This window comes from Candoia aspera, chromosome 3 (assembly GCF_035149785.1).
Source record: "Candoia aspera isolate rCanAsp1 chromosome 3, rCanAsp1.hap2, whole genome shotgun sequence".
NCBI classification, from domain to species: Eukaryota; Metazoa; Chordata; class Lepidosauria; order Squamata; family Boidae; genus Candoia; species Candoia aspera.
The window spans coordinates 40,097,157-40,124,670 of NC_086155.1; the positions used below are offsets into that span (position 1 = coordinate 40,097,157).

Here is a 27,514-nt window from a genome sequence, read left to right on the forward strand (position 1 = left end):
TTTAATTTAGACCTCAATCACAACTGTTAGGTGTTTGCAAGACTGGAATACAAAAAGTATGTCAGGTTATATCACCTGAATATTTTATCTTCTAACATTTACACTTGTAAATTAAACTGTTTTAAAAAATTTATCCTAAACTGAAACAGATAGAAATCCAGTTAGAGCCCATTGTGGAAGGTGGGCATATTATACTTCTGAGCTGTAGCTACTGTTGCCATGAGATGACAGAAAAGAAGAAAATGGACTGTACATAGACCACCTGTCAAGGAGTTCCAAGAACAATTATAAATACAAAATACAATAAAAATTAGGTATTCAGAATTCTAAAAAAGTCTCTTTAGGTTCCTGCATAGGCTAATCACCATAACACTTTATTTCAAGCACTAGGACCTTTCTTATTTTAGTCCCAGTGTGACTCCATAAAGTAAAGAAACAAGTTTTTTATCCTGTCATTGGCAGGTGCTCATGTAAGAACAGTCTTGGAATCCACAAACAGAGATTACAAATGTAGTCATCCTTCTGATCCCTGCTTTCCAAGGTCCTTCTGTTGTCTCAAGATGCCAGAAACTGAACTGAGAGGTCTCTTAACTTCAAAATGTATACTCTGTAAGAGATAAGATCAACCATCTGGAAGAAGGTCTTCTTCTTCTTTTTTTTGCTGAGAAATCTAAAATGACCAGCTACATTTCTGAGAGACTAGCATGAAAAAGAGATTTTGCAATGCCATGAGAAGGTTTGAGCTGCATCTGTCTGGTTGAGATGTGCCAAGAATGTACCAAATGATCTCTGAAGTCTCTTTTATCCCTATGATTCAAGGCAATGGACTAAAACAATCATGCAGTTAGGCTGTCAATGATCTTGAGAAACTTGATTTCATTATGATCACACCACCACTGGAAAATCATATCTACCATTCATCTAGTGGTAGTCATGAGCATCATTCAAGTCTAGAATATAGTATTTATTTCACATTATCAGTGTGTTATTAATAAACACTAACAACAACAGCTTACATCACTTATCAGTCAGTTCTTAGTAGAATGTATTAATGCCTATTTACCCACAGTGGTAAATTCTTCAGGAAAAAAAATAGCTATGGTTAGTCTAATGAGAGCTGACAAATAAGAGATGTGGCGTTTTGCAAACTGTGAGGCATAAATTGATATGTACTGTAAATGGCAAGAAGGTCTTTGGAAATCAGTCTGTCAGTCCTACTGTATCTTAGCAAAATGGTATCTTAGCAAAATATAAATAGTTTAAGAAGATCTACAATATATTACCTCACCAAGCCCTTAATAAAAATAAATGCATCCAGTCTGCAGGGCAACCAAGTGGTAGCTTAACCAGGGCTCTGTAGAGTGAAGAAATGTAAACTTGTTCCAGAACCAGTTTCTCATGTCCACCCTAGACTTTGCAAAGTGGTCTTTCTAAGCATGTATTTAGCACCTGCTAAATAATCCCATCCTTTTGAATACATACATTTGACATTAGGCACAGGACTTCCATGTCATGGATTTTATTTATTAGCTAAAAATTGCAGCAACCAAGTAGAGAAGAAAACAGCAATCTAATCAAAAACTTACTTTGCAAGTCTTCATTATTTCTGCAGCTGCTAATGTCTCTACACTGTAGTTAAAGGGCTTTCAGCCTTTTGATTATCATTTTCTATTTTTAGGGGCTGCGTGTGTTGCACAGAGAGAGTGTGTGTGATAGAGAGATAATCATCAGAGAAGGCTGCTGGAAAAGCTATTTTTAGTCCCCTGATGAGCGGCTCAGCACCTTATTTATTACCAGCTGGAAGAGTTCAAGTGCTGTCCAGACAACTTCTCTGTTTAGCTCAAAGTCCTGAAGAAGTGATCTCCCTCTGATCATACTTCCATCTTAAAAAGAGAGAGATATATAATAAATAACACTGAGTTATAAGTCCATTAATCAGTAATATAATCCTATGTCATGACATGCCTCTTGAAACCTAAGAACAGTATTTTTCTTCTGAGGTCAAGTCTTCACTAAAAGTGGATTTATTAAGTTTGTAGCAGTTAGAAAAAAAGAGAGGGGGGATACTAAGGAATAATAGCACAGACAACCTGGATGTCTACACTGGAAGGAAATAATATGTACAATACAATACAACGGTAGAAACAGAAGATGCCCAGAATCATCTTAAGGTGTGAATAGCATATGGTATGGAAACTCATCTGTGGAAAAGGTTGCTGAGCTATCATTTCCAGCATTACTAGAAAATGTAGCCAATGGTGGGAGTTGCAGTGGAGCAACACTGGAATGCCACTACTTGTCTATTCCTGGACTAGATGGTCAAAGTCTGACCTGACATGAGGCAGTTTCCTATGCCTCATATTAGAATAAAAAATCTTTCCATTAATGTTAACCAGTGTGTCTTCCAGCACCTTTCTCCCATTTGACTCAAGAGATTACTCATTTACATTTCTCTGAAGTTTTCTTCAGAGAAATACAGTTTCTCATAGTCATCTCTTGAGAGCAATAATGATGGAGATTAAGCTGAACCCCTTCAGAAAAATATGACATGGGAACTTGTAAGCCATATCTTTGTGCTATCACAGTGAATATTATTTTATTGTGCTATTTTTAGACCCAGATGATTTATTGTGCATTCATTTTGTAGACACTGAGGTCCTTGTTTGATGCCATAGTATGATATTAATCTATCAAAACAAAGCTGATATTCCCTGCAGGTCTATGCAGCAGTAGGAAATGAATTGCCTTCAGAATGTTTTCTGAAGAACCCTTCAGTCAGAAAAAAAATGCTTTCATCTTGTCAGGGAAGCAATACTTTTTATATATGGCTGCTTAGATGCCACAATGTGCTATATTTGGCTTGCATGGAAGCATTGCTGAAAGGAAGAAAACAGATGGGCCAATCCAGTCAGCCAAGAGTTTGTTTGCTCGTCTCACCTGACTGCTGCTAGTTGAAAGGCAATGCATTTGCGTGCAGCAACTAGACAGTTCAGCATAGATCAACATTGTTGTCTATGTGGTTCTCTTGATTTGTATTTCTGAAACAGTCATGTTAACAACCATGTTGCAGTAGTGTCTCAAATTGTGCCTGGTAGCTAACAGAGTAGTTTATGAACACAATGGAATAAGGCATATCCTGGCCACATTTTATTTTTTAGTATGATTCTGCAGACTGAAGCTGTACATGTACTATATTCAGTTACAGCTACACAGAATATATATTCTGAGTGTGGCTCCAGGAAGGTGTAATTCAGTGATGACTGGAGGACCACTGGCTCCTCATCCTTGCTCCAGAGGCATCTGGAGGGACAAAGGGTGGAGGAAATCACAAAATGTGTGTTGCACCTTTGCAATGCAAACCCTGCCCCTTTGCATTGGCACTGTGAGTCATTCTGGAGTTGAGTGGCACCTAAATCAAATAAATTAATGTTTTGTCAGTAACAAGCACTGGCTTGCTGTGGATGCCCCTATCTCACTCTGAAGTATTATTTTAAAATGATGCTTAATGGTACAAAAATGGTAAAACAATACTTGGAAAGTTAGTCACATATCACTACTGATGTCACAAGTGCTATCCAAAAGGTATCCAACACTTGCAGAACCAGTCAAGGTATTGTTCTCAGTTGCATGCCCAGCTGTCAATGGGCTTAGACTGAGGAAGAAAGATTGACAAGAACAGACTCTTATATGAAAGATTGGGGGGAAAGCAGGTTTTATCTTGCTCAAAATGTTATTTAGCAAGATATCCATGTAATTGAGACTCACAAGAGTTAAGAATAACTTTTCAATTTATGCACCATGGTTGCCCAGAACATATTAAAACTTGGCATTTTAGATTGCAGCATATTTCTCTCTTCCCAACACTCTTCAAGAAATCTCCAGGTTTTAGTAATATATAACTTTTATTGGAAAGGCTTCCTTCATTAACAAGCTGTGGGACCTTAATCTGCTGGTTTTGCTTGATGATCTTGTTTGTTTTAATGCTTCAATAAACATTATATTACTTGGAATATACTTTTCTGCCCCTCATTTTTTATGGAATTCTCTATAAATTGAAAAATAAGAGTATGAAACATCTGCATGGGAAATATCTCTAATGGCACATTTCAAGGCTTAAGACAAAGTAAAGTTCTGAGGAGATATTTACCCAGGAGTGAAAGTCCATATCTGTAGAAAACTCTGAGGATATTTATATTTATACACACACACACACACACAGGTAATCCTCACTTATTGACCCACAATTGGGACTGGCAACTCCATCACCAAGTGATGAGATCATAAAGTGAAACATCCCATGACCGCACCCAACTTATGATGTCAGTTCTGGCTGCAGCCATTAAGTGAATCACCACAGTCATTAAGCGCGATGTCATGTGACCATGACTTGTGACTTCCTGCCAGCTTCCTCATTGACTTTGCTTGTCGGAAGCCAGCTGTGAAGGTTGCAAATGGCGATTACATGACTTTGGGACACTGTAATCATCATAAATTTGTGTTGGTAAACAAGTGGCCAAATCGCATCATGTGACCATGGGGATGCTGCCATGGCCACAATTTCAAGGACCAGTCCTAAATCTCCTTTTTCAGTGCCATTGTAACTTTGAACAGTCACTGATCAAGCAGTCGGTAAGTGAAGACTACCTGTACACACACACACACACACACACTTCCATGTATATATTTCCATCAGCAAAAGACTGCAGTTTGATTGTAGTATCTCACACAGCTCTCTCACAGCTGGAAAACACTTGGAATCATTGTAATAACTATGAATGAGTGTACCAGAAACCCAACTCCCTGGGAAAACCTTAAGTACCCAATGTAGATGTGGCAGTACTGTATGATATATTTTCAGCAAATTTGATATATGGAATAACAAGAACACACTGGGAGGTAGTTCTCCAAAATTATCTTCTCAAGTGTAAGCACTACAGAGTATGTTCTAGCTACTTTTATAAGTAGGCATACTTTTCAATTAATCAGTTTAACATATCAAATAGATGATAGATAGATAGATGATAGATAGATAGATAGATAGATAGATAGATAGATAGATAGATGATAGATAGATAGAGATATAGATAATAGAGATGAGAGATGAGAGATACATACACAGACAGACAGAAGGCTACTCCTAGTGGCTCATAAAACAAAACAATAACATAATAAAACATAATAAAAGATATAACCCAAAAATAGTACCTTGGCCTCAACCCCCAAAATACCTTTTGAAAAAGCTCTATTTTTAACCATTTATAGAAGACAGATAACCCTGGAGCCAAACAAGCTTCCCACAGGAGGCTATTCAAGAGAGCCACCACCATTATGGAGAAAGAATGTCTCCAGGCTTTGATCCCCCAACCTCCCCAAAATAGGGAACAACTAGCCACTTCTCCCAGCACATTTGAAGTGGTTGGGTGAACTCCAGTGGAGAGATGAGATTGAGATTGAGCCTGTTGCCTCCCATCCAAACGCTAACAGCCTCCAGAAACCGGGACAAGCCTTCAACAGCATCTCTAGGATGGCCCAAGGTTGCAATATATAGCTGAGTATCATCAGCATACCAATGATACTGGACCCTGAACCACCAAATGACTTTTCCCAAGGACATCAAGTAGATGGTAAATAGGGGGGGAGGGGAGAGCGAGAGAGAACTGCCCCCTGTAGCACTCCAGTATGCTAATCTCTCTTCCCCAGTTATCACCGATGGAACCAAAAACTGAGGAAGGAATAGAAGCATTGTAAAACAGTGCCTCCAATCCCCAACCCCTGCAGCCAGTCCAGAAGGATACCAGGGTTGATGGTATCAAAGCTGCCAAGGAGTCTAAAAGGACCAGGATGAGTGCACTACCTCCATCCAGGTCCAGACAGGGTCATCAACAAGAATGACTAATGTGGTCTCTGTCTTACATGCAGTTCTGAACTCTGACTGATAACAGTCCAAATAAGAGAGGCAGTTTGGTGTAGTAGTTAAGGTAACAGACTAGAAACCAGGAGACTGAGAGTTCTAGTCCCACCTTAGGCCTGAAAGCCGGCTGGGTGACCTTGGGCCAGTCACTCTCTCTCAGCCCAACTCACCTCACAGGGTTGTTGTGGGGAAAATAGGAGAAGGAAGGAGTACTAGGTATGTTTGCCACCTTGCGCTATTTATAAAAATAATAAAGATGGGATAGAAAATAAAATAAATAAGTAAGTAAGTAAAATAATCCACTTCCTTTAGGACATTCCTTAGCTCGTCCTCAACTGTTATCTCAATAACCTTCATTAAAAGGGAAGGCTGGTGACTGGGCAGTATTTATTCAATAGCTCTGGATCCATGGAAGGCCTCTTCAGGAGGGGATGAGCCAATGCCTCTTTCAAGTCGGCCAGCATTGACCTCTCTTGCAACGAAGTGTTCACAACCTCTCAGTTCCAGGGAACAACTTCCCCCATCTGAAAAAGCTAAAAGGGACAAGGATCCAGCCCACATTTGGTCAAGGACATCTAGTAGCGTACCCTATCAACTTCCCCAGAGGTAACAGGCCCAAATAAGATCAGATTAACAGGGCAAGATGATGCCCCAGTTATTACACAAGACCCCATCCAAGTGGAGTGCAGATTGGAGTAAATTTGAACAACTTTACAGCAACATGTCAAGCAAACTGGTTACAGTGGTCAGATGGTCGCTTTTACCCAAAAGGGCCTTGGCTACTGGAAAAGGGCCATTGGATGACAGCCTGCTGATGCAATAAGAGAAAAGTGAAAGCCCTTTGCCATCCTTACTACCACAGAGTTGGTGTGAACATACCTGCACTTGGTCAAATTCAGTCTTCATTCTTCTCCACCTTCATTCTAAGGGTCACTTCTGCCACTTCATCTCCTGAGGTTCTCAGAATACAAATTATCCATCTAGGATTAACCAGCAGAGAGGCCACTTGGGATGATCTCATCAAGGGCCCAAGATACCACTTCTTCCTAATCTCCCTGCAAGTTCCATAAGATCAAGCCAGATCCATAAAACACCATTGGCAGACCAACTGAATGGCTTCAGCTTTAAAGAGGAAATTAGCAGCAGACAATCGCATTTGGAGCAGGAAGTGATCTGATCATGGCAAAGGGCATATAGTAATACCCTCCACATCCAGATCATACAACTGCTTGGAAGTGAACACTATGTCTAACATGTCTCTGCCCACTTGTGATGGGCAGAGATAACCTGTGAGAAGCCAATGGCTGTCATGGAGGCCATGAACTCCTGAGCTCTACTAGACCCAGGGTCTCCCACCTGGAGATTGAAGTCCCCCCGTACTAGTAGACAGGGAGTGTCTATCACCTGACAATGAGGTCCAGAAAGTCAAGAAGGGATCCTAAGGAGCAGCAGGATGGCTGGTGTAACAAAAGGACTCCTAGTTTGTCCCTATGGCCTAACCAAACACATAGGCATTCACACCCAGCTACCTCTAAACAGTGACCCTGGCCACAGAGAAGGTATCACAATAGATCACCATCCTGCCTCCCCAATCCTAATGTCAAGGTTGGTGCAGGACCCAAAAACCTGTCTGGGCAAATCTACAAGGCAGCAACATCAAAACCCTCTCTCAGATGGGTTGCAGTAATGCATACCAGAACTGCTTGTTTGTTCACCACCAAATCATGGATGGACATGGATTTATTATAGACAGACCTGGCATTATCACCACCAGCTTGAGGCCAGGTGCCGCAACAATCTGGCCACCAAGTAGGGGTAGCTGAGTTGGAAGAGGAGACCACCACCAAACTGGAGACCTATATTTACCTGGAACAGCCAACTTGGCAACCCCCACTATATCTCACCCTGCCCAACAAAAATAGGAGATTCTAGCTCTGGTCCTCCCCCCACCCAAATATTTATTAGCATTTTTAATAATTTATAGTACAGAAATACCTGCACTAGAGTCAGGGATGACTTAGTATCATGACATGTTTTTCACTGTTTGGCAAGAAACAGAGATAAGATGTGCACCCCTCATTTAGGTGCAAAAAAAAAGGAAAAAGCAAAGGTTCAAACTCTCTAAACAGGGCTGCAAGCAAAAGTTAATTTACAGTGTGGGGGCACAGAAAATGGAATAGTCAGATTTATGCTAAGGTATGATATTTTGACCAACAAAAGCTTTTTTGGGGGGTGCAGAAGCAGAACATTGAAAACTTTCCCTTGACTGCTTTGATGTTGTTGACAGGGCTAGTTAGGACCTCAGGTTGCTCATCATAAGATGTTCTTTTATCTCCCAGACACACTAATGAGACTATTGAGTAATTACTTAAAATATACATTCGTTAGAAGCATTAATTGGTTGTTTGGTTTCTTTTTTAACAACAAAAAACTTTCAAGATGATTAGTTGCCTTTTAAAAACAAATAATTGGAGGCTTCTATGGGTCTCCAATTGATAATAGGGATGCGGTGGCGCTGCGGGTTAAACCGCTGAGCTGCTGAGCTTGCCGATCGGAAGGTCAGCGGTTCAAATCCGCGTGACAGGGTGAGCTCCTGTTGCTAGTCCCAGCTCCTGCCAACCTAGCAGTTCGAAAACATGCAAATGTGAGTAGATTAATAGGTACCGCTTCAGCGGGCAGGTAACGGCGTTCCGTGTAGTCATGCCGGCCACATGACCAAGGAAGTGTCTACGGACAAGCGCTGGCTCTTCGGCTTTGAAACGGAGATGAGCACCACCCCCTAGAGTCGGACACGACTGGACTTAATATCAAGGGAAACCTTTACCTTACTATGGGTCTCCAAGTCCTGGTGGAGGAAGAAAAAATTAGAGTGCATTTGTGTTAAGAACATTCAATTAAAGCTTATTGAAATACAATATTTTTGAATGCTAGACATTTTCTTCATTATACATGTTGTGAGACAATTAGTCCTATAAATGCAATTGATCATAGATAAAAACAAGGGAGAAGTGTACAAATTAATTGACTCCTATGATTTTTTAATTTTTTAAAATAAATTTGTAATTCACTTTTCAACATTAAAAAGATCTCACAGTAGTTCAAAAGCAGTTTACAAGACATTAAGGGTCATTAAAACTTATGTAGTTCAATAAAGTATACAAAAGTAGCATGCTTGAAACCATAAACAGCTTAAAAACTGCCATACAGAACAGTGCCTAACCACCTCAGAAAAAGGTACAAATCATCTGCTGCAATGAACACCTGGCTCCACAGGAATTTTTCCACCAGGTCACTGATCTTGACAATGCCCACACATCTGTTGCTGCATACTGAATTGCTGCAGATGTGGACTCTCAGAGGTTAACCTCCCTAGATCTTCATGCATCTATGAAGTTAGGAGAAGTGTAATAGCCAAGTTTTCAGGTGGACATTCAAAAGATTAAGGAATACCACAAAGCTGTGATATTTATTGTATAAACTCAATCAATAAAAACAATTGTCTCCTTGGTTCCTATTTAATAAATTAAGAGAATGTCACACTGCTGCCTTTATGTGCTATTGCCAACAAGAGGGTATTATTTTTCCTAATCATTTGTATAATCATGTCAATTAGCAGAAAAGGTAATTGCTGAATGGTAATGTGCAATGCAGAATAAAAATGATAACAATTGAAAACTTGAGAATGTGAAGCTGACCTGGACTGATATCAACAGATTTAAGTAGAGTTAGTGATTGGATGGGAGACTACCAGGAAATCCCAGAGCTATACTACACTAGATAATTGAAACAAGTCCCAAAAGGCAATGGCAAACTACTTCCAAGAAAAGAAGATGAATAGATCCATGAAGTCACCAGGATTTGAGCTCAAGTTAAAGGAAACTTCCTTTATTCCATTCAGAGGGCCCTGGTTAGATCACTTGAGCCTCATTCTTCCTCTGAGGGAACTGAGAATGAGCCACAGTTCACATCCATTAATTCTCTTGGCTTCATCTTTCAGGGAAATAATAAGGACAAAATAAGTCAGTTACTCTCTTTCAAGGAAGGTTTTCTACCATTAGCCATGGGGCATCTCTGGCAACTTCCAGGGTTCCAGCCCCCAAACAGCACCTACCATTTGCCAGACATTACTAGACTGGTGTCACCAAATTCCGTCTGAAGCCCAAAGTTGTCCCTGATTATTAATCTCATAGGAGACACCCTGATAAGCTTCAGAATAACTTAGGACACAGTGGAAAAATTACTATCGTAGCTGAGAAGTTTTGGGGAAGTTACACTCCTATGCCTCTGAGAACAATTTTCAAAAGCATCTACTATCATGAGTCTTGGAAAGAGTTGCCAGAGTGGTATCAGTTTGATAACTTCTAATGCACAGTAGATCTTTGCTCCTAGTATACTTAATGTAAAAGAAAATGGTTCTAGGCAATTACTGGGCTTTTCTTCTCTCAGGATAATTAGCAAACTGGCATCCATAAGAGCAAGTTGGCAATTTAAAATTCCCTGAGGTAGTTCATACAATGACAGGTACTTTAATTTCACTGTGTTTAATCCACAGTTACAGAAGAAATTTTTAATGACCATCTACTTTGGAGACTAGCTTTATAGCTCATCAAGGCCTGGTTGCCTCCTGTATTAGGAATTAAAGCTTCTCAAAGCCAACTTGCAAATGCTCTGCATTATCACAGTGAATGAATCAACTTGTTCTTCACCCAGATAGCCTAGAAACTGAAGCCAAAATAATAGGAATGGTTGAGAAAGTAGTACAAAGTCACATTTTAATTACAGAAACATATGTCTGTGGTCTTGGTTTCAAAAGTTTTAATTGGGCTAGAAAGGGCTTGACTGTTCCCTTGAAAATATAAAATAAAGAAATCAGAGATATGTTTTACTTTTTTAAATAAAAGACCAAGTTCAGTCTGTGACCACAGTCCTGTCTACCTGAAGCAAAGAATGCACTGTCTTTGGGTAACGTGTTATATAAACTATATTAGACCTATCTTCTAAGACTGACTCTATCATGCAAAGATTACAGATCAGAATTCCAGGTTGTATTTGCATCAGAATATTCAGCAGTTGATGAAGAAGTCATTGCAGGCTTGTATTTCTTCACACTCAACTAATCATCAAAATCCATATTATAAAAACAGGACATGAGGATGAACTTCAGATATAAATTTCTTCCATGCTGTTCTCACATCAGTGTCTATCATTATCTTTATCATTTCTATAAATTGCCCAAACATACATGCTTATTTTTGCATGCCTTTCCTCTAATGCATGAGTAAATTAATTCCAGGTAATTGCAGGTAAGGACTCCCACGTCCAAGCCAGTAGAAGCATCCTATTAGGTACTGACATTTTCCTGGAGCTGCCCATACTCATTCCAGTTTTACATTTTGGATAGCTATTCACTCTACACTACACTACACTACACTACACTACACTACACTACACTACACTACACTACACTACACTACACTCTCTCTCTCTCTCTCACACACACAAACAAATTTTGATAGGGATTACCTTTTTCAACCATTCTCAGTGTCACGGGTTTCTGTACAAACCCCTTTTCACCCACTTTTCTTCATGACACCAAAATTTCTAGCCCAACTCGTTGAGAAAAAAGAAATCAGGTTCTGTTTTATTTCTGTAGTTACCTAAAAGTCAAACCACCCCAGGGGACTATCCATAAGGAGGGTGGCATGTCAAGGATGAGGAGGAAGCAGAATTGTGATCAAGAATGTATTGCTCAAAAGGGGACTAACAGCCTTTAAAACTTTAACAGACTATGCTAACAATCCTGTTAGAAAATTCAGACAATGGAATAGCTTTCAGGGGTAGACTGACTTGCACATTCTTGTACTTTGGTTTACAGTATTTCTGTGGACTACCAGTAACAGCTGTCTTACCCCCATGGAAAGGATAAATATCAGACTGTGACACTCACAGTACCGCTGAAAACTATTTATTCACTGTTCAACTGTCCCAGAGGCAGGGACAGCCTGTCTTTTGCTAGCATTTCATTTATGAACCCTCTAGCCAAATCAAATAATCAAACAGCTGCAGTATTAAAGGGACACTGATGGGAAACACATGAAAAATGGGTAAAAGTCCTTCAGTTTTTGCTTTGCAAATTGTTTTGTTTTCTGCTATGTTTTATATTTGTAACTTTACAAAAATTACAAAAACAAAAGGTGTCTTTGTCTTTGCTTAGGTCACCTATAGGCAGCCTTTTGGGCAAATAAGGACAGTGCTTAATTTTTTGGGTGGGATGACCACAGGGTCTGGGCAATGATGTTGCTTATGTACATGGGTACAGATCTTCTGGCCTGGGAGTAAATTGTGGTACCCTTATTTTTTTTAAAGGAACATGCAATTTGTATGTACAGTTTGCGGTTACCGTGGCTGTGAAAAAGGGAATCGGGATTACCTGCTGATCTGACTCTGAAGACTCATTATAATACCAACCACCAACCAGCCCTATGAATCTGAAAAAATAGAAATGTCTCCACCCAAAAAGGATTTTTACAATGTGGTTCCTGTCCCTATTCCTGTCTCTCCTATAGTCATATGCTTTTACTTTCCACACAGAAAATGGCCTTATTCCAAATCAGATCACTGTTTCATCTAGCTAAGTATTGTCCATATTAGCAGAGGTTGAACATACAAAGCAAGTTCTCCACACCCAACTGTGACCCCTCTCCCAAAGATACATCCTGAGAAGCCCCTTTTGCATATAGTTCCTTCTATCCTATATCAAAATGATAGTTTATAGCGGTGTTTCTCAACCTTGGCAACTTGAAGGTATGTGAACTTCAACTCCCAGAATTCCCCAACCAGCCATACTGACTGGAGAATTCTGGGAGTTGAAATCCACACACTTTAAAGAAGCCAAAGCTGAGAAACACTGGTTTATAGTATAGTGAATTAAATCATCTGGTGACTGATATTTTGCAGTTGTAGAAGTACTTGTTTTCCTCCAGAGAGCCAAAATCTGCAGACTCAAGATTCCAGAGCCATCCATCTGAAAACTGTTTTTAAGCCCCCTATCTTACCTTGTCCTTTTTATACAATTTCCCATTTGGTATTATATGAGGGGACTAGTAGCTGTATCACAACACTGTTCATATATATACACACACATACACATACACATACACATACACACATATATACACATACATACACATACATACATACATACATTTTCATCTCCTGATAATTTCTAAGTGTTCTAAGATCTTTTGAGCTGTCTGAGCAAATAATTCCAGTAAAATAATGACGCTGCTTTTGGATATCCACTGCTCATTTAGAACTCAGCAATATTGCATTTCCTGTGGAGCTGGCATTTTCTGCTACCCCATTTATTGGCAATTTGCTTATTTTTGTGAACTACCTCTGCAATAATTCTTCACAATGATGAAAGTTTTCTGTAAAATTAAGCCTAGTCATGTCTAATAAAAACACAGATGTGCTGCTTTACAGATTAAAAAGAGATATTTCTTTATGGTGTTTTTTCTTGATGGTCTCAGTCCTCAGGCTGCAGGTTTCAGCTTTCGATCCATCACAAGTTCTGAACATAGCTTTAGCCCTCCCCACCCGCTAATAAGAAAGGGCTTTGTTCACACTTGCAAATAAAATACTTTTTTCCCATATCAGGAAAGATTTGTTGATGCAAGATAGCTTTGAGAGCTCAAAAGTCAAGTCAAGTCATAACCCTGCTTATATTCTCAGAGCATGTTCATATTGTCCATTTCCCCAATAGTGACTTAGAGCATTTTATAGAGTCTTCAAACTATTATTGTGCTATACAAGAATAATGAGGATAGGCTTTATATCACCTCACTGCTAGGTGACAATAGAAGACACTATAAGTCATGAGCAGGAAATTGGGCCTTCTTCATGCTTCCTTGTAGTAGTGTTAAGGATGTCTTGTGCCCTACCCTGAAATGAAGAATCTAGACATGGTGGTAAGGATTTAGAAGGAGTTGAAAAATAAAGGCACAACTTACTTCAGACCTGCCAACTATCTTGATCTGGCTGAGACAGTCATGGTTTGGGGTGGGTCCTCTCCCAAAAAGACATAGTATAACATTCCCAGTGACAAGCTGACAGGAGGAAACATGTGACATTGACAGCAAGAAGTACAGCCAGTAGTATCTTGCCTCTGTCTCCCCTGACTGCAGATATTGCAGCTGGATGGTCTGGTACCAGCACCAGACCATCAAGGATGGGAGTGAAAGTGGCCAGAAACATTAGTACTTTGGTAAACCATTCTCTGTATGATTAGAAGTTAAACCTGAGAATCATTTGTGTGTGCACCCATGCGGACAGACAGATACACAAAGGCATTTTTAGTTAATAGTTCATAGTTTAGTGTGGAACACCTTGAAAATCATTTGCATTACTCCTTTTCACATGCTATTGATAGACATGATGCAAGCATGATGGTTAGTTAGCCTTGATTTGTCGCCATTTTAATTCTCTGACCAGAATACTTGAAGGATAGTTATTAGGCCATAAAAGTGTTTTACGGAGATCAAACATCTTTCATCAAACCTGTCCATTTGGAAGAAGTTACATGTGGCCTACCATATTTGCCCTCGAAAAAATATTATTCTCTGCTTTAGATAGTTTCTGTTAAATGCAAGGTTACTAGGTCATAACAATCTCCAAAACCATAGCTTGGTTAGCCATTATAGCAAAATCTACAAAGAATATTAAAGCTATAATACATCTGTTTGCTCATTTATTATTTATGGATTTCTTACACAAATAATCCACTTTTTCTCTCAGAAAATTAAGATGGCAAACATGGGTTCAGGCATCATTTTAGCTTCCCAGTAACAACCCTGGGAAATATAGTGGGCTGAAAAATAGTGACTGGCCCATAGTCACTAAGGTCAAATGGAAATCCATAGTCAAATGGGGGATTAATTCTGGGCCTCCTGGGTCACAATCCAGCACTCTAAACACTATGCCATACTGGATTTCCATTAGACTTTAAGAAGTCCCAGAACTCTTAAGTTATAAAACCAGTAAAAGAAACCAAAAAAAAAAAACCTGAAGAGTTTTCTGTAGTATCTATGAAGTATTTGTTCAGAGGCCCCTTCCTTTCATATATGCTACAAGACTATATGAGGTTTAACAGAAAATTTGTCTTGGCTGACTTTGAAATATTGTTTTTTCAAATGCTTCTTTATTACTTTTTTATTTCTAATTGCTCAATGCATTGGTGAAAAATAGAGAATTATCCATAGACATCAATATTATCGAAGTAATCAATTGTCACCTGGATTTAGTTCAGTAAAAAAGAAAGGTTGAACTTTAGATTAACTGCAAAATAAATTGTTTTTGAGAGAACAACCTGATTATCATAAGAAACAATATATGAAAATTTGCAAGATCCAATGCAGTGCGAAACAAATTTTTCACCCAAGTAGTTGTTAGAATGGATGAAGGTAACAGTCATTAAACACTGTAATATTTCGGTTTCTGTAGGATGAAATGAGTCTGTCTCCCTCTTTGTGAATTTCATGTCAAACATTTAATAAGGTCAGTTGCATTAAAACAAAACTGCAGTATATCTAAAACTCTTTAAAACGTCCTTTGCTGTGTCAGCAGTCTTTCTTGTTTACACTGATAGTCACTCTCACGATATTCTATCATAAATATATATCCCGTCCAATGCTTTGTTTGGGCACAAAATAGAGTAAATCATTCTATCCTGGTACCAATAATAGTTAATGCAGGTAAAAATGAAATCAAAACAACTCAGGGTATTTATCTCACTAGACCTGGAGATCCTCTACATACAGGATAAGGATTGGGATGGGTGCAATTCTTCTGAGTGAATCTTTTTGTGGCAAGAGTGAGACTTAATATTTTAGGGAAAATAAAAAGCTCAGAGTGGGTGAGACCACATCACACAAGTGCCAGAGCCGTTTGAGGGTGGGAGGATTTTGAGACTTTCTTTGTATTTAAATGGCATGCCTATTTTAGGGCATCATTCTTGTTCAGGCTCTTCCAACTCTTTGTGACCTGATGGACACAATTTCACCAGAACGGTCTGGCTTATAATAAATTTTCCACCTCAAAATGGCAAGAAAGCATGCCTTCAATTTTCCACAATCATGGTTAGAGAGGGTCCAAACAGTCACTAAAAGGGCTCCCAAGGGCTACAGGTAACTCTGGGCCACAATTACCTCTTTCCTGGGATAGAACAGGTTCAATACATGTTCAAAATATACAAATTCAAAATCAAAAAGGCTCAAAGTTTAATGTAGGAACATAGCCCTCCACCTATTTTAGGCAAGGAGGTAGTGAGCTGGACAGTGTCTTATTTCCACAAGCAAATTTATCTCTTTTTTGTTCTTTCAAAATGTAATTTTTTAAATTTATAACAGAGATATATTTCCAAAAAGGATAATATCTATATATGGACAGATAATTACTGAGGTTATACAATTAAAGCTCAATATAACATTTATAACAGCAGAGTATATTGTTTTCATGATAGTAAAGAAAAAGCAAATATGAATTTTTGAGCTTAATAGCAAAATCTTTGCTATATTATTATTTATCATTGTTAGAAGAAAAAGAGACCAAAAAACCCAAAAAACATATAGATAAATATTTAATTTCTGACTTCTCCAACTGATTTACAGCATACTTTAGAAGTAAGCTTTAGAAACCATACTCTTAAGTGTTTGTATTTACCTTGCTGGGTAACAGGCAAATACATCTCAGTGCTACTATCCTGGCCTTGCTGATGTACCATTTGGTATGATCCAAAGTTTAGCTTGGACTTTAGCTTGGAAACCACAGTTCCTTACTGTTATGGATTGTCTAGTATTGGCATGGGAACATCAGGCTTGTTCAGTTGTGCTGTCAATGTGGAGGGGTCCATGAGGAAGATATCCTATGAGGCAAACCATCAAAGTCATCTCCTCCAGTTTCTTTCTAGTATCCTGATCCCCTCTGCTCTCCTCACCAACAAGCTTGTTCTTTTTTTAGTTTCTCTCCTCCAACCTTACTAGAAATTGGCACTGATTTCTTTTTATTCTTTTAAAAAGAAGTAATTTTTTTCATTTATTTATTATTAAATTTATACACTGCCCATCTCACTATAAAAGTGGATGCATATGCAATCTTAAGAAAGATAAACATTTTAAATGTCTGTATTTAATATTTCTACTGAGAAATAGATACTTGGGTAATATGGCTGAAAAAATGGAGAGCGATTTTGAATAAAAGGACTCTTTCTAAGATTTTTTGTTGCTGTATTTGTTTTTTAGAACATACTATTTCCCATGCTTTTAAATACTATTTATCCAAGCAGAGAGGTAGTTTAGTTTTCTAATATGGAGCAATAGTAAATCTAGAAGGTATGAATTTATTTATTTATTTGTTTGTTTGTTTATTTATTTATCACATTTATATGGCCACCCATTTTGCAAAAAGCAACTCTGGGAGGCATACAACAATCAATAAAACAACAAATACATGCAAATACAAATACATAAAAAACAGTCATTATAAAAATATAAAAAGTCATTATTAAGAATAAAAATATTATCAAAAATTTAAAATATACAAACCCCATGCAGAGAGTAAAAATATCAACCACAGTGGAGCCATCTGAGGAGGTGTCCATTTCCCTGGGGTCCCCAGGCCTGATGATATAACTCTGGCTGGACATTCTTCAAAACTGTAAGCATGGACACCTCTTCCCAGATCATGAGAAGTATAAAGCCTTGAGGGACTTCCAAAACAATAGCAGGGGTGGAGCTAACCTAACCTCAGGGGGAAGAATGTTCCATAAGACAAGCACCACGGCAGAGAAGGCCTGCCTCCTGGGACCCACCAAATGCAAGATCCTGGTAGATGGCACCTGCAACATGACTTCTCTGCCAGATCTAATGGAATGGGCTGATGTATTTGGGGTACTAATTCGTTGTCTTGCAATGGTTTATAAGTGTTGGAAAATGAGGTCAGTAAACTGATGCTTAGATTTTTATAATAAAGTATTAAACATTTTTATAGACTCCCCAAAAACTTTCAGCCAAAATAGGCATTGATTATAAGCCGTCAAGAAAAATCTAGAAATATTTCCATTAATACATTATAGTTTGAGCATGGTGTAATGCCATCTATACATTATTTTTCTGGTTAATTCTGAGAGTGCTTACATTGCTAAAAGACTGCCTTCTGATACTTGTAGCAATGCTTGGCCTTATACTTCTCATGATCTGGGAAGAGTTGTCCACACTTAGGGTTTTGAAGATGGTCCAGCCAGGGGATTGTGGTGCTATTGGTCCATCTGCCCTGCCTTAAGGGTCACTTGAAAGGTGGAAATGAAAAATATATTGTGTTGAGCAAACCTTTCAGCATTTAGTATATTGTATACTATTGTTTTCACTAGTTGTGGAGAAATACTGGGCTAATCTTGAAGAAGGAATGCAAGAATACTTAGGTAAACATCCACTTAGCCCTGGGAAGAAACAGTGGGTGAGAATGAAACTTGATTCTCTTTAGTAAAAGAGGGGTCAGGTAGAAACTCTATCAGGTTTTCATGATTCTGTTATTATATCCAACAACAATAAAGTAGTGTGCTATGTGTTTCCTGACCTGGTCTACCTCAAAAGGCTGACACTGGGGTGACAACAAAAGGAATTAGTCTTACAATTTAGTTTAAAATGTGCATGTATTTTTCACTATTTGCACTCAAGTAGTTAATAGAGATATGCAAATACCCCAAATCTTACATGAAACATTAATTCAATTTAATTTGTTATGTATGTTCAGCCTGAACTATCAAACTGAACTGATTCTATTCAAATTTGGAATTACTTGATTTGGTTCAATGCAGCAAACTTATTTGGTAATTTAATTGGAAAATTCAACTTGAAGACACAACTCACTCGAGCTATCTTCAGTTCAAAGATTCGTACAGCCCTTCTAATTGGTGTGTCTCAAAACTGATTGTGAAGATTTGATGTGAGAAGAGTGATTTTTATTGTCAGGTTTTCCTATTAACTCCATTTTCTTTACTGGTTGTACTGACTACAGATTATGGAAATTAAAATCCACCATACATACCCAGTTGGGGAAGACTATCTTATTATTAGTTTTTCCAGGTTTTGTTTCTTGCTTTGTGTTCAGTACCAATTGTTTACTACATGGATGAAAATAGGAAAATGATCTCTAGTCTTCAGTATTACAACAGCCATTATAATGAACTATCTGCAGAAGATGCAGTTGAACTATTACCTGCAGATGGAATTATATTCTTGCTTTTGGGCATTAGGCTAATATTGTACAGGACAAGTAAGTATGTACCACGCATGGGGGCGCACTTCAATTCTTTTAAACTCCAGGCACAAAGCAGTCTGATCCCAGTGACGTTTAAAACTAACTGAAAACTGTAACATATCTCCTGGCTGAGAATTCATAAGGCTAGAAAAATTGATGCAAAACCCAAAGTCATCTCATTTTTGCTAAAAACTAGATCCAGGGTAGCTTGAAGAAAAGCAGTCGAAAGCTTAAATAGCACATCCATCACCATGAGATTGTTGTTAATGTAAACTAAGCAAACATGGGGTAATGCATCATCTGTCACTTTTATAGAGCTCTACATTGCTTTTATATCTTGGGCTACAGGGGTTTATTCTGCAGAAATGCTAAATGGAACATCTGATGAAGCAGGTTGTTGCCTAGGTAAGTGCTCACTACACTAAATGAAGGAAAGCTAAAATCCAGTAAGGAGTGCAGGAAGTTTAAAGTAGATTTGGCAGAGTTCTTAAGTTAGCAGGGTGTTCAGTAAGCTGCCCATATTCAATCTAGTCAATATGACTCAGTACAAGCCTCTAGATCATGTTTCACTGCACTTTCTCTCATAGAATCCCATCAAGTTATTGTGGAACCTCAGAATTCCATGGAACACATTAAAAAACCCTGCTTTAGATCAGTGTTTCCCAACCTTAGCCAGTTTATGATGTGTGGACTTCAACTCCCAGAATTCCCTGTGCTGGCAGAGGAATGTTGGGAGTTGAAGTCCACATATCTTAAAGTTAACCAGGTTGAGAAACACTGCTTGAGATTATCAGATTGACCAGTGTTTACACGTGCTCAGTTTAGTACTAACACTGCTATCTTATCTGTCTCCTTTTTTTTCCATACCAGTTACGGAGATATGGTGCCCAAGACAATTGCTGGCAAGATATTTGGCTCCATTTGTTCACTGAGTGGTGTGCTTGTCATTGCTCTTCCTGTCCCAGTTATTGTTTCCAATTTCAGCCGAATTTACCATCAGAATCAAAGAGCTGATAAGCGACGAGCACAAAAGGTAAGATATACTGAAAGATACAATAAATGGGCATATTTTAGTTTAGTTCTACATTATGCATTATTCATTATGATAATATTGTGGGGCATTCAGAATAAGTTAACATCTTTTAGTCCATGTTTTATCAACTCATGTTTTATCTTCCTTTCATCCTTTTCATCTGTTTTTTCTCTTAACAACATTAATTTGTTCAGGCAGAAAGACCCTAAACAGAAGCATAAATCTCCAAAAACACCTCAGTTGCTGTGGGCATTCATAAAGGTGAACTCAGGTGTTTTGTATCCCTGTATCTATTATCATAATTATCATAATTACTTAACATCAAATTCTGAAATGTCACAATTTTCAGATAGTGAATACAAAAGCAAGCTGCCTTAGTGACAGGTAGAGGTTCCCAAAGGCTCTAGTTCCCCTTACATTTTCTGACAAGAAATAGGAAGCTCATATAAGGCTGACTTAGCCATGAGAAGTGTGTGTGTGAGAGAGAGAGTGTGTGTCGTGCAAAAACAGGAGGACTTACCATCCTTTTTTGGAATCTGGCTCTAACCTCTACTCACTTGCATGTTCCACTGTGCTTCTCCAGAACTGAATCAAATCCATCCCCCACTCCTTCTGGCCCTCGTTTCACTATTCAAGTCTTTCTTCTGAGTATTTCCATCATCTGAGGTAAGGTGGATGACTTCTCTGAAAAAGTATTTAACTTTATGCCACATCCAAATGAATATCTTCATGTTCTGAGGTGCATGACCAGTTTTCTTAAGATTCAGAGTCTGTACCTATGCATCTCAAGCTATTTTTCCTTGCTGGCATAATATTTTGTTCTGTTGGAATGCAGAATTTAGTAGTGATCCTGATACTGACAAGTTAGAACAGGGTCAGAGAAGGACAACAAAGATGACACAGGGACTTAAGGACATATCCTGCGAGGACAGTCTGAAGGAACATGATGTTTAGTCTGAAAAAAAGAAAACTGAGGGCAGGCATGAGATCAGGTATGTAAAAGAATACCATAGAGAAAATGGTCAGGAACTAGGAACAGAAATAATGAATACCCTTGAAGGTGCTTACATCTTGTTTAAATATAAAGAAAATCATCCTGATGGTAAGTTTTGTACTACAGTAAAGCAGTCTATCTATTGAGGTTGAGGGTTATTCTTCAATGGAGGTTTTAAAGAAGAAGCCGGATGGTTTAACTGGGTTTCTTACACAATCAGACAGTTGGGCTAGATGATCCTCATAGTCTCTTCCAGTTCCACAATTCTGTGATTCCATGATTCTCTGCAGATTCTGCAGGTATCACTTGAGGATAGGACTGCACTTTAATAGCTAGTCTATAAACACTGGATTTCAAAGCCCAAGAAAACTCCCATACACACACATGGAGTGAGCATTAAATAATGTTGTTCTCAGTAAACCTACAAATAAAACAAAAGGCATCTGATGTGGCTGTCTGGCATTTTTAATCCTCTGGGGAAAAATCTCTGGTAATTGACTTTTTTCTAATTAGCTCTAATAGCACCTCAGCATCTCCCTCTTTTTTTGCAGAAAAGGCTGAAGCAGACCTCTTGCATATCACAATGTTGGCTGATAAATCCAAGTGAAAGGCAGAGAGACATGAGCCATAATGACTTGGATGTTCTTTTCTACCTGCAACAAAGAATGAGGAACAAACTATTGTTAAAACACAAAAGAAGGGAACAAATGAAAATGAGTGAGCTGTAAGAGAAGGGAGGAAAATAAAACATCTGCCATCTTCCTTGCATTTCACTCTCTATCCAACAACTTTTAAAAATAAGTTTCTATTATGTTACATAAATATTGCATTCAGAGCTCATTTTTCCATTAAAAAGTTCAGAACAGCTTCAGTGGCAAGGAGCTTCCAATGAGTCTCCATTCCCCATACTAACTAGGCTAGGACCAGTATAGGTTTTCATAGTGTGATGTCAGAGGATAACTTGAAAACTAGTGGCAGTAGCATAGGAGGAATGGATAGAGTCCAAGACCAAGATGGACCATATGTCATCAAGAGAAATATAGGTGTGGTTCTCTTGATGTTAGTCAATATTCTTATACAGACCTGATATGGAATCAGTATGTATCTAGCCATGGCCTAAAAGAGTTGTCTATGTAGGCATGTTTGCTTCACTTACCAGATATCTGTCATAGTTTATACAGCCTATCCATCTCATGTGGCTAACAAATGTATAATGTTAATTATTAATAAGATCAATTCAAGTTGCCTTCCACTTGTATGCTGGTTTATACTCAAAAAGGCTATAGCCTTATTAAACACAATGAAATTCCACCCATGAATATATGCTGGCTCCTGGACTTGTGTGCCAAGTTCAACACCACATTCATAATGGGCTTCTTCTACATGCAAGTCAACCCTGATATTGAAGTTCACTAGTCTTTTTGGAACAAAACCATCATTATGAAGGTGCTTGTGCCTAAAACACACTTCTCTGCTACATCTTAAATCTTATGACACTTTGCAAAGATATATGTACCTACTATTCTCAACTGCAGAAGAAAGCCCTTCAGCTCCATTATTTTGCTCCTGAATTAACTTGAGGACACTTTTATCTTTCTCACACTTTCTTAAACAGGATTTCTGGATACTTAGTGCCAATATGAGGCAGCTTTTATAGTGCTTTCATTTCAGCACTTTTTTCCAGCATTCCAAAAACATTCTTGAGTAAATAATCTGATATTTATTCACCCTTTCTGTGGATGGAAGATTGCAGCTGAACAGGTTATGAACTTATCTAGCTTATCTTACTAATGGCACATTCAACTAACCTACAGCAGCATAATGCCATCCTTTGTTGTGACCTTGACAATAAAAAAGAAAACTTACCTATATTCCTATCTCATTTCTTTATGTATACCAGTTTTAATTCTTAAAATATCATAAAATGCAACAAAATCCAGATAGTTCCAATAATTTTAAATGCCCATAAGCACAAACCTTCTTCTGCTATCATCAGCAGTAATATTCACACCTCCATACCTCTCGTTTAACAAAAATGGCACTTTGCTTGCTTAAAATAGCCCTTTTGATCACACAGATTCTAAAAATAAACACATACTTTTCATAGAGAACAATTTTTTTCTTGAGAAATAACACCCCGAAATCCTTATGATTTGCATTATTTTACCTTTTGTATTTGCCTGTATGTTCTCTTTTACTTTCCCAGAATCAGTGGGTCACTTTAAAGATACTGTTGTATCAGCTGTCCAGAATGTCACTGAATTCATCCAAGGATACTTACCCTGAAGCCCCTAAGTAGCAATTATTGCAACCACTTATCTAAGGAAAGGTGACCATTTTTTTAAGTTGAACTCTACTTTGAGTGACAATATGGACATGTGCTTTAAATAAATAAACAGGGTTGGTCATTGTCTTTTTCCAGGATGTTTTTTCAACATCCCAGTATAGCTACAGCCATGGGATTTCCTGATGGTCTTCCATCAAGTAATAGATACATTTGACCCTGTTTAGCTTTTCAGGATCAATATTCAAAGTCAATATTCCACATGTTATTATTTTTTAAGTAAAGATCTCTGCACTCGAAATTTGTTCCCTGTTTCTTAAGGGGCAGCTTTATCAGCTCCTCTCACTTACGTACTACTATATACTGCTTTAACCCAGCACATTTCGGTGTGAAAATCCTGTATCTTTTACAATATAATTTATAAGTAATATCACCCTTTGAAAGATGAATTTAGTGCTTAGATTAAACAAAAAAATTGATTCCCCCACCTGTTTCTTCCTCTATCCAAAACTACCAGTAATTTATAATCCCCCAACACACACACTTTCTGACACTCAATTTTCTTTGTTACTAACTGCTAAGATGATTGATTGCTGGCCTTGCCAGGTTAGTGTTGTTCTCTCTCTCTCCCTCACACACACACGCACACACACACAGGCACAGACATTATATTTTCTCATCACATTTGAATTTCTAATTCTCACTATGCTGAAATGAATGTCTGAATTAAATAAAGTATACTAAATGTAAACAGGCAAGTCATTTTCACATAGCATATATTCCAGGGCTATTAAACGTACAAGCAAAATTTGAAGATGCTGTGGAGCGTACTCATGAAATTTGAGAAGCTTTTATAAATCTTACATACCACTTTTTAATAACTATGTTTTCCATCATTTGCAACTAGATAAATAACTAGGAAGGTGCTAGTTCCATATTGCTACCAGTTCCAGAATGATGGGCTAACAATTATTTGTTAAATGACATTATTTATTCACATAGCATCCTTGGAAGTGATGTCCTTTGCTTTTGGAGTTTTGCATTGTTTTGTTCTTATAGTGAAAGGAAAGCATTCTGTGCCGCTTTATCTCATAGTTTTGTCTCCACATTTCTATGAATTCTTCCTTGCTTATGAAAGATTTTGCTTTTGTGTAAAAGAGGGGTGAGCTTGAAAGGAATTTCACATTCAGAGGCTGATGCTAACCTTATTAAATATATTAAGGGGACTTCATTTCATGGTTGAATACATCTAAAGTTCTTTGCAATAATCTGTGGGGGGAGATGCAAAGCCAGAAATCTTGCAAATTCAAGATTGGGATGGAGAAGGGCTTACTTTTGATGTGAATGGAAATCAGCAAAGAACTGGCCACGCTGATGCCCAGGTCCAGAAACTGAAGTAAAGGGAGGGCTGGAAGCAGGCAAATATTATGCAGGGACCCTGAATGGGAATAAGTGGCAGATGCTGAAATATAATAAGAAGCTGTTCTTTGGCTTTTGAAGACTCAGCTGAGGAGAAAGTCAAGATAGAAATCAAATCAAATCAAATCAATAAAGTAAGCTAGCTCAGGAAAGGATCTATAATATGACAATTGAGTGGTCATGAAGTTGAAAACAGAGTTCATGGCACTATATCCACAAGGCATTTCCACACCACATGGTTTTCACTCTATTTCCACACTCTCATTCCCTTACAAATTAGTTTGAAATTGACTTTTGATCACCTCCACTTCTGTAGCCCTCAACACTTCTGAAAACAGATAGGGCATCAGTCCCTGATGATAAAAGAGCTTAAAAATGAGCTCAATGTCCTGTTCCATGAACTGCCACAACTCCAAGAGTAGTAAAAATGCCTACTCTCCATGAAAAAGAAGATCTCTTGCCACTCCTCCACCATCAACATTTTCAGGGCATATTCTATGTATTTGGCCATTTGCAAAACAAAAGAAAGAAAGAGAGTGCGTGCAGATGGTATTGTGTGCAGCCTCTGTGTATGGGAATGTTGGGGAAGAGAGAGAAGGGATAATGGTTTTCTTGAGTCCAGAGGCTGGGAAGCAGAATGAGACAGAAATTCATTACATACTACATAATATCCTTGCTATAGAAGCAGGGAAAACCAATCTGAACATTTTACACCAATTGTGCAACTGATTCAAGGTCGACTTCAAGAATTAAGACTGAGTTCCCTGATTAGGTTACCTTGTGCCTGCCTTAGCATGATTAGGTTGCAGCAGATGCTTGTACCCAGGAGCTGAGAGACAGGTAAAGCAAGAGCAAAACCAAGAGTAAAACAAGCAAGCAATGGTCCTAGGAATGCAACCTCCCTCCCACCACCTCCAGTTTTGCTCCAGTTTCAGATAAAGTAGCACTAAGCCAGGAAAAAAAAAAACGCTGCTTCAGAATTCAAAACAAGCTGCAGTCATGGGTGCAGTATAGGTCAAGACCTGATCCAGGAGTAGTGCATGTGAGGGGCCCTTTCTCTGACTGAAAACCTGAAACTGATTGCTGATGCACCAATAAGTCAGGCAAATACAGAGCATATATGAAACGACCATTCCCAAAACTGACATACAGTGGAAATAAATTAGTGAATGATCTGCCTGAATTAAACATTGAAATCTGTTGTCCAATTTCATGCTGGTGTTTAGACATAGTAGTTTGATAACTTTTGTAAGGTTCACTTCAGTAAAATTGAGGATAAAGGCTCTTCACAGTGAATTTTTTAAAAATGTTCTTCTAAGAATAGAACACTGATAGGATGCTCCTTCTGCGTGAATGTCAAGGCTCTTATTCTGTGGAATATATTTAATAGCTCAATCATTTAATGACCCTCCAGACTAAACTAAGCCTATATTATGTAATTAATTTTGGCTGCAGGATCTGAATTGTTAGTATGGGTCTAAAAAGACAGGAAAAAATTGGGCAAGAAACTAGAATGTATAGTTTAGTATGTGGTGGAGATGTAGAGGATGAAGATGGGGAAATAAACTGCCTTCCAGGTATTTTGTTCTACAACTTCTGAACTCTCGTGCAATTGATCTTGCTGGTTGGAGCTGGTAAAAATCCCAAACATCTAGAAGGCACAAAGTTATTCCCTAAATAGAGCTTCCGACGCAAAAAAAGGACTTGCACTAATTTTCAGCACTGCAAAAAGCTATTCACTTCATGAACAGTTATATAACCTGTAGTACAAAAAGAGAAGCTGCATCGAATCTGGACCTAGAGAGTCTGTGGGACTGATTATTTCATGGAGGCAAGTCTTTTCTCCTCTGAATCTTTCCAGAACTGTCTTTCCTGCTCATATAAATAAACATAATATCCATTGTATTGGAACTTTATTCATTCCTATGGAACCAATTCCAAATTACATCTTTGTTCTATTGCTGGCACCTTTTTTTATAGTGGGCAACAGGTGGGTGGGAAGTAAATTGGTAGAAAATACAGAGAAATGAAAAGCAATGAAATGAAAGCAATGTGGTAAGCTGGGGTGGGCAACTTGTGGCTCCCAAATAACCTTTTTGGAGTCACACACACACACACACACACACACACACAAAACCCAGCCTCCACCCACACACAAGATGTGCTCCCAAATGTTTTCCAGTCCCTCCCCCACCAAGGTTGCCCTCCTGGTGTTATGCCAATCAACTGGAAGAATAATGTAGTAACTTCTAGGCCTGTGCAAATCCTTCAAAAGAGGTTCTGTCAAATACATAGGCGTGTACACAAAACACCTATTTTCAAATAGTTGAGGCTGCTTCAGAAGCTGATCCCAGCTGTGTCTCTGCTTGCAAGCCTGGAAAAAGATACAGCTGCTTTAACAGTGCCAAAAGTTTGTTTTCCCCATACAGTTCAAAGCTACTTTTTTGAAGGTTTTCTGCAGTGCTACTTTATCTGAAACTGGAGCTTCAACATGCCCAACTTTTGTGCTTTACCAGAAAAAGTTATTGCAGGAGATTTGTACCTGAGGTGTTAAAGAAA

At 38.3% G+C, this 27,514-nt stretch overlaps 1 protein-coding gene across 1 annotated transcript in view; it reads left to right on the plus strand.

Annotated features, from left to right (window-relative positions):
- KCND3 (potassium voltage-gated channel subfamily D member 3) overlaps nt 1-27,514 on the plus strand; it is a 321,371-nt gene that overhangs the window by 231,938 nt on the left and 61,919 nt on the right. The window contains exon 3 of the mRNA XM_063297454.1: nt 20,096-20,258. Within this exon, the coding sequence (XP_063153524.1) occupies nt 20,096-20,258 (163 nt within the window). The remainder of the gene's footprint in view (nt 1-20,095; nt 20,259-27,514) is intronic.